Source organism: Notolabrus celidotus, chromosome 11 (assembly GCF_009762535.1).
Source record: "Notolabrus celidotus isolate fNotCel1 chromosome 11, fNotCel1.pri, whole genome shotgun sequence".
Lineage (NCBI taxonomy): Eukaryota > Metazoa > Chordata > Actinopteri > Labriformes > Labridae > Notolabrus > Notolabrus celidotus.
Window position 1 is genome coordinate 14240501 of NC_048282.1, and position 12947 is coordinate 14253447.

At 39.8% G+C, this 12947-nt stretch overlaps 1 protein-coding gene across 1 annotated transcript in view; it reads left to right on the forward strand.

Moving 5' to 3' along the window:
• The window catches only part of LOC117821257 (probable G-protein coupled receptor 153), a 44729-nt gene that overhangs the window by 13746 nt on the left and 18036 nt on the right, over positions 1-12947 (forward strand). Inside the window, exon 2 of the mRNA XM_034695413.1 lies at positions 11765-12379. Coding sequence (XP_034551304.1) covers positions 12006-12379 — 374 coding nt within the window. The 5' untranslated portion in view covers positions 11765-12005. The remainder of the gene's footprint in view (positions 1-11764; positions 12380-12947) is intronic.

Here is a 12947-nt window from a genome sequence, read left to right on the forward strand (position 1 = left end):
AAAAAAATTAAGAAGGAGAAGAATATTCTCATTGAAAAATGAGTGGAAAGAAGTGGGGAGTCGGTTTTGAAATGTGTGACTTGTGGCAAAATTTCAAAGCTAAATTTGTGACTATGGTGTACTACAAGCTAATAGAAAACATGCTCACGGAGGTTATCGATGTTTGCCAAAAAGTACCATCTGAGAGGGAAAAGATGTTGCTCATCGAGTTGGGAAAATGCGCCAAAACGACTCAAAGCCCTACAGTATCCACATCAGGGCCATCTCCCAACTATATGAGGAGGATATATGTAAAGCTGCAGAGAACAACACTTTCCTTCAGTCCAAAGGTCCGTGCTTTACTGAAGACTTAACCAAGGAGGACAGAGAAAACTGACAAAAGTTGTGGCCTAAGACAATAAAAGCACATAATCATGGGGAGACAGCTTACTTTGTGGGAGGCAGAGGATTCATCAGTGGTTTATAAATCCATCTATAGACATGAATGACTGTTGATCTTGAAGGAGGAGACCTCGGGCCTGGTCGTCTGTTTTCTCAGGTTTATTTAAAGTTCTTAACTCAGCTGAGGGCCTGCTTACAACCTCCTTAGTCAGTTTGCTTATTTATAATGCTAGGCTGTTGCTGATGATGCACTTTTAGTTCAGTCTCCATCAACGTCTCCTCTCTTTTCTTCTGTGGAATAACTGCTGTATGATCAATGGCAACATGTATCATCTCAAACTTAATACAATACGCTCAGAGTCACCACAGTGAGTACCCTGTGTAAAAACAGGTAGAAAAAGTAGTGGGACCAGAAACAGGCGATCTGACTATAGAAAACACACTGCTGACAAAGCACCAAGGCAGAGTGTTACAACATGAACCTGATGCACAAGTATGTAGTGCTCACAACAGTGTTGGCCACTATGGCATAGAGTCAATGCAGAATTATAAACCAGGCTTTACTAGACCGTAGTAGTCAGGGTTGCCAGGTCTGCTTTCCAGAAGAATTGAGCTACTTTATGGATGCTGCCACGGGTAGCTTTTTTTTGTCAGTGGGTTGAGTAGACCTATATTTGATTACTTAATATTAAAAATCCATATCATAAATAGACTACTTATTTAATGCTCAAATCCAACCAAACTGACATGCAGATAAGCAGTTATTATGGAATGCCCCACCAACACACATGCACACAAACAAGGACTATTCGTTTTGTGTATATGTTTAAAAATAGAGTGCATCAACATTTTAAGATGTTTGGTTGATATTAATGAATCACATGCACATTAAGTCAAATCAGTTCCTTTATGCTGTCATCAAATGGGTTCTTTGCATGTGCTATGATATACAGCACTTTAAATAACTCAAGCAACACACGAAGTAGATCAAACATATCTGTAGGGGAAACTAGGTATGCTGACCATTTAAGGTGTTATTTTATAAGTAGTACAATGTATTTCACAATGATGGTAATACTAGTGTACTTTAATGGCAGTATAGCTGTATGGTGTGGCTGCTGTTTTATGGGTTTATTTTTCGGTTACATTACTGTGGATTGGTTTTACTAGCCGTTTGGCTAGTTTCGGGCTAGTTTTGATTGGCCATTGGGCTGGTTTTGTCAAACCTGGCAACCCTGCTTATAGTAGTGAGTTGTTAGCTTAATAGTTGGGGAGGTTGTGACAATTCTTTGGATCCATGTATTTTCAAACGTCCATGGACAGAAGAGCTGATGAAAACCACCACACATTCACATCTGAGGTGAATGAGTGATGGCTTTGAATGTATTTTTAATATTACAGTGAATTTTATATTTTGTTGCGTTTCATGCTCTCTCTCTGTCTCTCTCTCCCTCTGCATCAAGAGTGTGACACATGATGCGGTCAACAACGCGTGGGGTTTTGGCCGGCAGTTGTTTGTATTTACTCTGCATTGAAAGTCTCGCATTGTTTTGCATCCCACCTCTGCATAGATTAGCCCCACCGTTGTTCAACCCCAAAAATAACCTGGTGCCGCCACTGTCCACACATGTATGTGTATGAAACCCAACACACAATTAACATGGTTAGATAGAGACCTTGAAAATGATAGTGATCCTTGGAGAAGTCTCCATGTAATAACTGGTCTGATCTTATTCAGACACACTCTCATCCATTTGGCCTTAAATTTAAAAGATGAATAATGTATGTATGCTTGCCAAAATCTGTCGAGGAACACTTGTCTCTTCCTCTCAGTATCTCAGCTGATTGTAGTTTTGGATGAAAAATGTAAAAGGCACATTTCCCCCAGTCCAAATTGTAAGAAATGTGGGAAGTGATAAGTCAGTCAGCCAGGAGATTATACTTCCCCATGTAGCAGTTCTCAACAGCAATTCCATATGCTGATGGCATTTCTATAAACGCTTCTGTACAAACAGACTGCAGGCTTTTTGTTGACAGCAACAGAAACATTATTGCAGTAAATGACTTATGCTGTGCCTAGAAGAGAGACAAACAATGCTGAGTGACCTGTATTGAAACAGACAAAGAACGCAGTAGGTCATTTATAGTTTAGCTATGGGGAATCTCCTGGATATTTTCTATATTTTAAAGTTTGCAGGGGAAGGTTGTTTCTAGCCTTGCAGATATAAAACACTGATAATATTTGTTTTAACACTTTGACTCTGAAGCCTTCTGTCATAAAGAACTTTGAGTGAACATTAATTTATCAAGGGATGTTTGCTTCATGTGCTTTTTTTCTGAAGCTGTTCATCACTTTATGATTTCAACAGTTCATAAAAAATAAATGCAAAACTGCGTAATATATTTTAAAGCCATCATGACACATTGCTCTCCCGTAATCCTTCTTCCATCAACACCTGACGAAAGCAGCTACCCATTTGTTAGAGATTAAGTAACCTGATATTAGAGAAAGTCTTGGCAGCGTGTGTGATTGTCAGTGCTGATTTCCCCCGTGTGTAGAGGACAGATTTGGCTCAGAGATAGAGACCCAGGGGATTGTGGGTGATGGGGATGATGGTTCAAATGTGGTAAGAAGGCCGAGCCAAGTCAAGAGTTAAAATAAAACTAATGCTTCAACTAGTGCCTTTTCTGTTCATACCACAAAGACTCCTTTGATATCAACTATACCACTACTTCTGTCTGTACTTCACTAATCCTTGATTCTAACAGCAACTAATACGTTTTCTCTACTAAATAATTTTTATTGATCAGTATGAAAATAATGCCTAGAAAGGTTGTGTATGAGGCCTTCAAATAATAATTTTGTTTTCCCTGATTGAACCCAGATTCTGTGTCCAATGGTTGCTTTATTCCTATTATGGAAGTGTACATTTTACCCCGAAAGCTAGAATGAGTAGTTCAAGATCAAGAAGTCCTTTAGCTGAAAAAAAAAACATTGAACAGTTACACAACTGAGTCTTTGCATTAGGGATGAGTGTGTCTTAAAATGTTAAATGGACTCTATTTATATAGCCCCTTATACAGTCTTCTGACCACTTAAGGTGCTTTTACATTACAGGTCACATTCACACAACATTCATATGGCAGAGGCTGCTATGTGGAGTGCCTATCAATATTAACAAATACCATTCACACACTGCTGGCATTGCATCATGGGCAGTTTGAATTTAAGTGTCTTACACAAGGACACTTCGATATGTGGAGAGCAGGACCTGGGATTGAACCCCCAACTCTCCAATTAAGTGACGGCTGACTCTACCACTGAGCAACAGCCGCCCCTACAAAAAGATAAAATGTTATCAGCAGAATTACAAGTTGGTTCGACACATTATTAATATTTGTATCAATGCAGGTTGGAAATGCTGGTCTATGTTTTATCTAAGCAGTATCTCAGCCACCTGCTGCTTGCAATGGCTACAACTCCAGTTAATGGCCATAATGCTCTACTACCTGGCTGTAAACAAGCACAGATGACACATGGCAACTTTTGGTGCTGTACAGTTCGGCAGTGTGGAAAATGGAGATACATTTGTATTTTGCTGTGTCTGATTAAACATGCATATAACCACTCCAGTGAAGCAATGTGTAACCAGCACATGCATGTGGACATATACCTGCAAGTAAGACTGAAAGCTGGCCAAGCTAGCTCTGCTAACCTTAGCCACACTCTGCTAATCAATTTAACATTGTAAACCCGCAGCTGTGTGAATTATGCTCAATATTGACTGATTTCTAGGTGTTTTCTTACCTTTAGAGGAGTCAGTCATTTGGGATTTTAATTTCTGTTAAAATAACCAGGAAGTCGCTTTGGAACATCCATAGATTGCTTCTAAAAGCTTTTACCGAGCACTATATAGGATTACTTTAAGGGCCATAAAAATCTGTGTTGTTTTTTGCCAGTTTTATCTACCTGCTCCTTTCATTTATAACACTGCTGCAACTGTCAATACAGGGAGCTGCTAACTTCAGAGGATTGTAGATTTGAATTGATGAAAATATAAAAGATTTTAGTTTAATACCAAAATGATGATGCAGGATGTTTCCATTGTTACTTCTCAATAGACAAATTGTCTTGATAAAAACCTTAAACCATTGAATAAAACTCTGGAAATAAAAGTGCACTCTTTTAAGAGGCTTACAAACAACCAGGAGTCATCTTTAGATGCTTATTGCAGTCTTACATCAGCCACAGTAGATATTTGAACAGGCATTGTTAACCAGCTTAACCTGTGGGAGAGAGTGAGTACTAAAAGATTGGAAAATCTAAACAGAAGCAAGTACAAATAGGAACAAAGTTAAAGACATTATCCAGCTATTGATTTGTTTTACCTCCACTCTACTCTCACTGTTCCCACAGGCAGAGTAACTCCAGTCGCCTGCAAACATCCTGTAATGACCCGGTTAGACCTTATTGCAATTTCTTGTATTAATTGAAAGCTGCCATTGTCCCCCTGGAGCCTTGTGAATCACCCTAGCAGAGGAACGTTGAGTTTATTTTCTGCTTCTCTCAGCCTGTGCTGGTAAATTAGAAACACAGCTGGATAGACAGAAAGAGGACTTGTTTTTGTATACTGTGCCTAAGTTGAAACATGACTTATCGTGATAAAGAAGCACAGCTTTGGTGAAGTGGTCTTCTCTGTATAGTCTCAGGAGCTGTGTGAGGTTTTATACAACATTTTCCAATATGATTAACAAAATGAGTAGAGGGCCTCATTCCTTCACTGTGGTTGAAATGTCTGCTACAACATGTTACTGGTCCACAAGACCTGAAGCCTTACAGATGCATCCTCAAAAGTTTAACTAAAATTGGTTTCCTTTTCAGAGGCAATGTTGATGTTAAAATCAGCAATTTGGGTTGTGTTGCTGGGATGCTAGAAGCTATTTCTTTTCAATGTGGTACATCTCATTTTGTTAAGGGGCACTCAAGAAATATCCAGCTGATCATATGTCGACCAAATAAAAGGAATATTTTATTGTTATTCATTATTTTGGTTGTACAGTTTTATCTGATAAAACAACAGATAGAAGTTTCTTTCATTCACTTATTAACAAGCCTTTACATTGCGACGAAGGTAGGCAAAAGGTGCTGCCAGTTTTCTGAGGAGAAAAAAAGTCCTCAAGGAATCTTTTGAAAGATGCATTGAATAAATATGAGGCCACATATATATACATATATATAGATATATTTATATATATCTATAGCTACAGCTAGCATAGGCACCAATAGAATGGCAAGGGCCACAGTGTGGATCTACAACTACAGTAAGTTTATGAGAAGCAACCTTAAGCTAAAGCAATCAATCACAAAATCACTGAATTGATAGCACCTGATTACCAGACCTATTCCCGTAGAAGTAGATATGAAAGAATTTACTGTAGCTAACAGTGGAACAGTATCAGTTGCCACTACTTTGAAGAAATCATGCTTTCTCTACCTTTGAGTTAACTACTCAAAGAGCTTTTACATTACAGGTCATTCACACCACATTCATACACTGATAGCAGAGGCTTCGATGTAAAGCGCCCAACAGAATTAACTCTCCTATTCCCAGTCTGCTGGTACTGGCACCAGGGACAGTTTGGGGTTCAATGTCTTGCCTTAAGACACTATGGCATGTTGACAGTGGACCCTGGTATTGAATCCCCCCCTAACCAAAAGTAGTCAAAGTACATGTGAATAGAGATGAAAGGGTAAATAAATGATGTTAATTCATTGGTGTGTGCAAACATACTCCATGCCACTGCTGGATAAAGACTGATTTATACTTCTGCGTCACCCCTACGCAGCTGGGGCTGACGCGGACATGAGCACTGCATACTTGTGCGTCGATGTGTCCGTGTCGCACAGATATTTTCCACCGAAAACGCCTGAGGGCAGTGTGGTCTCCATGATAGATGGTTGCCTGCTTCTGGCCCTGCTACAATCTCTGTTTACTTTTCCACAGCGATTCAGAGCGTGTTGTTAAATGAAGTTAAGGTGTTAACTTAGATTCGGGAGCAGGACCACGCCTAAACCACACCCTCAATCACCTGACAAGCCTTCTTAAACGTAGCCAGCCTACTCCAACTGCTTGTCCGTGATTCTTAAACCCACCCTCCCTCACCTTACTCTCCTGCACTTAACCTATTTCCTTGTCCTCTCCTACTCAACTCGTGCTCGCTCCTTCTATGCCTGGGTACAACCTGGGTCAAGATCAGCTCCGGCAGGATAACGCTGAGACGGAACCCCCATCCTGAGTCTCCTTCTGCTGGGCACACCACGCACAACTAATTCATTAAATGTTCAACTTATATCCTTGTGTGGCGTGGTCCTTGCTAGTGAATCTACAGCTTATACATGTTACTGTTTATCATACAGACATGATTACATGAAGAATAGAGGGGAAGAAATGAAATACACGGCCGATGTCCGGGATCCCGGAAGTGTTGTAAATGCGGGAAACACAATGCCACCGAGCGGACCAATCACAGGGCTTTCGGTCTGCGCCGATTCTACGGGTAGTTACATTTTAGAGGAGGTGCACGTCAGCTACGTGCGTAGGCCTCTGCTTAGGTACGGGAGCTACGCGGACCCCAGGCGTAGGCTACGCTGTCGATTCGACGCAGAAGTATAAATCAGCCTTAAGTCAGAACCTAAGTTGGGTTGGACAACTGACTGTCTTTCAATCTTCTGTCACACAAAATAGAACAATACTGGGTGACCTGCCTCAGTCAGGGTATTAAAATGAACAGCAATGAAATGATATTAAAGACCTCATAAAGCAACAGAAATGCTGATAATGGGACAAAGAATTGCGTATTGTATAAATGTGTAACTTGATGCATCTATTTTACCACTGAATGCACTCTTCATGCCTTCTTTTTATTTCCAACAGCTTTACATGTAGAGCTCTAAAACTTTAAACTTATACAGGTTTTTTTCAAATTCTACTTAAATATTGCATTTAGTTAATACTCCCACTTGATGAAGTAGATGTGGAAATCACTTCAGGTTTTGGCCAACTCAAGGTATAATTAGTTTTCATTGATTGAATATTAAGTGTTCAAGTTGTGAAACCAGCAGCATAAATCAGACCTGGTCTGTCTAATATAGTCTGTAGCTACTGTGTTGGAATAATCGTATGAATGCTCTGCTGTATGAGTTTCGATATTACTGAAGCAAACAGGGAAGAACAAGAGGAATAAGAAGGTTAGTGGCATTTTTACCATAATGTAACAGTTCAACAAGTTTTCAATTACATATTCCCTCAGATGGGAATCAATATCCCTCACAGCAAACATCATGAGTAAAGGATTTATGAAAGTTTAGTGCTTGAAGGCCAATTTAAATATAAATCCATCAATCTTGCGTTGGAGAACATCCTCCCAGTCAAATCAGTAGATATGCTTAAAGAAAGACAGATCATTCAGTAGAGATAGATCATAAAAATGATAAGTGTGGTAAGTGCTTAAGTGGGTTTCAGATTATAAATCCTACATCAACATGATTCCCATGTTACCAAGTAAATGCTGGGGCCAAGTCACAACAAATGTTATCTCAAGATGCTTAACAAACATTGCAGGTCTAGACCGTACTCTATGTTGTATTATTAACAAAGACCCAACATCAAGACAGGATAAGATCCAGTCCCATTTTACAGGCAAGAGTCAGTCTGATCTCATCTTAATCCACCATGAGCAAAGCACTTTGAAGCATTCATCAAGTGAGAGTGGCAAGGAGTAACTTCCTTTCAACAGGCAGAAACCTCGAGCAGGACCAGACTCATGTTAGACAGCCACCTGCCTCGGCCAAGTCAGGGACTGTGTGGTTCCTGTTGTACTGTGTTCCAGGCGGAGGAAGCAGGGGAGAAGAGGGCGACATTCCCTGATATCTGTACAGAATGAGGTGATGAATATAATTTTAAACACTTTGAATGGATGCTATAGCTGAAAAAGTCACATGACATCTTGATCGATAGAAAAGTGCAGTCCAAAGATGGTGTCACGAATGCTGTGCTATATGTGCAAAGTCAGGGACACCAATACAGCATTGATATGCAGGTAAAACAAACATAAACCTTTAAAATAGTTTTGTCAATCAAGTTATTCAGTATTTGTTTCAGTCATACTTTTAGACACTGCAAAACATTCTGCTTTATTGGCCCTTTTGTATTTGCATGTTGTGAGGTAATAACGATTTGTGACGTTAACCAGTATTTTAAGCAGTTAGACTGTCGTTGAGAAGTAAATGTGTAATATTTCATCCTGGGATGTGGAAGTAGGAAGTGCATTAAAAGATGTACAAGTTCCTTAGATTTTGATTTAACCACAGTACTTTATAAAATGTACAAAGATTCATAGAAACACTGTTTTTCGTGCTGTTTCCTACACAACAGATTCAGCCTTTGGATTCAAGTGGATGGGAGCAATTCAAAAGGCAGAGAGACCGAAATAATGAGCGGTTGTTTCTTATAAAATGTGTGATGATAATTCTCTGTGGATTCATCGCTGTCAGAAACCCCATTCCATTCAGTAATGCATCCAAATATACTCATCCTCAGTGTCTACGTTTGATTGTTGTTTGGAAATGTGTAGGACTTATTTAAAAGAAGTGATGTCACATTCATCCCTGCAGAATTCTTGATGCGTTTTGGTATTTTCATTTGGAGAAAAACAGGCAAAGCTGAGTAGATTTATTTCACAAATTCACTCAGCAGTAACATGGGATAACATGAAAATGGTCAGCGCGACACAGTAAAGCACATCAAACATGTGTGTTTGAAGGAATAAGGTTGGAGTAATCTAGATACAAAGCTTAGTCCATTTTGGTCAGCGGTATTCCAATGTCAAGAGAGAAATTATGAGGTTAAATGATGTTTCATCAAACAAAACCAAAGCCTCTCTGTGTTAAGATCTGGAATGAGTTCAACTGGAATCATGAGTGGCACACAGTCACAGAAATACCTCTCTGATGCAAATTATTTGTCGATTTTGATGCAAATGAAAATGGCTCCTGCTGTGACTGCACCTAAGTCCACATTGATAACATCTGTGTTGATTTAAATTTATGTAAATGGAGGGCCAAACAATTCAACCCACATATATTGCCACTTAACAGCTTTGATGGCATTCCTGTGCCAGCCTTCAATGCTCCTATAAACAAAACAGTTACATCACATTTTTCCATGGCACCAGTGCAGATGGTCTTTGAACCTTGTGGTGGTTTGTGTGCTACTTTTGCAGTGTTTAGTGCTTGACTCAACTGAGGTTTCAGTCTTCAGTCAACAAACACACTGCAGCTCAGTCTGTCCCACCCACCTGGGAAGTCCTGGATCAAAGCTATGAATCATTCCTTTTATATCCTGGCCTGCTTTAATGTGTGCTTTTTTTTTCTTAGATTCTTCAGCATGTGATAACACTTTAGCACGGTGCTTCACAGATTTTCCCTATCGTTGAATCTTGAAATCCCAGCTTTTTTTCTTTTCTTCTTGTTTGATTGAATTCACACCTCTGAATGACAGTTAAGCAACTTATGAGGTGTCCTCAGATGTTCAAAGCAGAAGAAAAGGACTAACTTAAGTAGATGTTTGCTCTCATTTTATTCTCATTGTTGTATGCATTCCAAGAATGAGACACTGCTGGCCATCAGATGTCAATTTGGCATCATTCTAGTAGGTCTTGTAAATAGTGAACAAACTGCGCTCTGTTTTGCTGGGACTTTAGATTGATTTTAATAAGAATTGTTTATGGTTGAATAGCAAAGTCAGACGATTTAGATGCTACATACATATGCAGCTTAATAGACCAGCTGAAGAATCCACTTTGTATCTCATAGGGAGATCTCCTGACTGTTGTGCTCACACAGGTCCTTTGGAGCATATAAAAATGCTGCTTCATATCTTTCTGCATCAGCAGGACTGAATCTGATTGGCTCAATGATGTTTAGGATGCCATTGGAGGGAAGAGTGAGAAAGGAGGATGAGATCAGTGGGAGGGGGAGCAGAGTGATAATGACGTGGTTCTTGTCATTTCCAGTGTCCCCTCTCAGGGGTCTTTGCCCACAGCACATCAGTGTTTGAACAAGCCTAAAGACAGGAAATAGATGTGACAACACGCTTCAGCTGTGGCAAGCATTTTTCACTCCACAGTTGTGGAGGCAGAGTCCTCTGCTTCTGATCGGGTATACTGGGAATGGTCTCAAGAACGGCCCAAATTTTTGCAAAGTGAGGGTTTTTGTTGGTGTTCCTTTCTCAGACAGCACAACACAAATTTAGTAAAGGTTAGCAAAATGAGATTGCAGCTCCAAATTTTTTCATTGGGGACTAATGTTATAATGATTCCTATGTGTTTTGTCCAAGCAGCAACCTCCAGTCTAACAATATGAGTCCAATGCAGAAGTGTTAAAAACTGCAGTTCATCGAGGATCTGCTTGAGGCTGGCTCCGGAAGTACTGGAAACCACATACACACCCATTCAGAAAAGACGATCTTTACAGTAGAAATAAACATGTTTACAGCCTGGTACAAAAGAGTAGTCTGAATAGCTCATTTCTCCATCGGCACACACTGTAGGGAGGGGGGATTTTTTTTCGAATGCAGCAATTTCGAAAATATTGAGATTACCAGTCTTCCAATTAGAGGCACAGCTGACTTGATTGACAGGCGGGAACACTGTAGCTGCTGATTGGCCTCAAAACAGCGCTCCAGAAACAGATGGGATACTACGTCCATATTTCATACAGTCTATGATGTTGTCTTAATTTTAGAAATAAAACTTTTAATTTGAAAAGCTAAAATCATCTTGTGCAGTTTGTTTGATGGTCGACATTTGAACTTTAAACTTAACAAAATATGGTAAAGATATTTTTTCAAATAAATAGCGTAGTATTGAATTTGTTTAAAGACTTTCTCTGTCCACTTAATTTTTTTAGTTTTGTAACATTTTTCAGTGACATGCAAAGTATCATGCCCTCTCTTAGTATATATTTCTTCCAGCACAACTGTGGCCATTAGAGCGGTTATGATTCACTTCTGTGATTCACTTTTTTTCTGTCAAATAGGAGTTACATATGACAGTAGGTTTATGCAATTCTCTGTCATACTCCTTGCAGCATTTTAGAATGAGCAATGCTGACTGATTACTGTTCTGTCTTTACTGCTTGAAAAAAATGCCTTTCAGTAGAAACAGTAATAGTAATCAGTTATGATGAGTATAACCTTATTAGTTCACTGGGATGACGAGTTATGTAGGATGTAGGAATATTTTAATTTGAAGTGACTCATAATTTTATTTACATCCTCCCTCAGTCTCTGCTCACTGTGCCTCCCTCTCTGTCTCTCTCCAGCCTCAGGCTTGTGAGGGAACCGGCCTGGCTCTTCATCCTCCCCTTCTAACACGGCGACCATGTCCTTTCCCTCCGTTGCCCATCTCATGGAGAGTGTACTCCCACCCAGATAAGATGCCTGCCCTGTTTGACGCCCTGCATCCCCTCCTGCCCATCATCACCTTCTCCTTCTCCTCGTTTGTACCTGCTCTCACCAACAGCTCCCTGCGGCCCCCGAGGCTCCGCCCTGCAGTGCTCCAACATGGTGGATGAGGTAACCACCATGAAGGATGACATCATCAACGCCAACACGCTGGCTTGGCTGGTCTGCTCAGGCGTGTCCATCCTGGCTAACACATGGAGCATCCTTAGCGTCAGTGCCAAGCAGAAAAAGTGGAAACCACTGGAGTTCCTCATCTGCACCCTGGCAGGCACACACATCCTGAACATGGCCATCCCCATCACCATGTACTGTGTCATTACGCTGCGACGCCAGCACTCCAACTATGAATGGAACGAGGGGCTCTGCAAGGTGTTTGTCTCCACCTTCTATACTCTCACATTGGTCACCTGCTTCTCAGTCACCTCGCTCTCTTATCACCGCATGTGGATGGTGCGCTGGCCTGTCAACTACAGGTAAGACAGCAACAAACAAAGAAAAGGTTTCTGTTTCAGCTTCTTAAAACATCCTTTGGTAACATTTTAAAATGTGGTGATACCATTTAAAATGGCTCTTCCATCTAAATTACAAACTTGCTGGGTAGAAAGAAACAGAATAGTTATATTGGATGATACAAATCCTCAGACTAAAAATGCCTCAAAAGAACTACTTTCTCATCATGAAGCATTTAGATAGAGTCAAAGGTGTACAATAAACAGTTTCAATTGTTATATAAGAGGAATCAAACTTCAGCATATTTTATTATTAATTCCTTCATTATTTTCTGTTGTTAAAAGAACATTAGTCTGAAATGTTCAACAACCTAGATACTGTAGATGTCAGATTAATATGAATTAAAACGCCTTTTTGTAGATTAAAGTTAAAGAACATTGATATTTTAATGTTATTTAAAAAAAAATCTTAGCAATACATTTATTACAATCAGGTTGCAAAAAAATATTGCAAGTATCATTTTAAATTCTGCCAAAGCTTCCTCATAAGACAAAAATCTGACATGCAAGCTGCTAGTTTCTGGCACCTTTA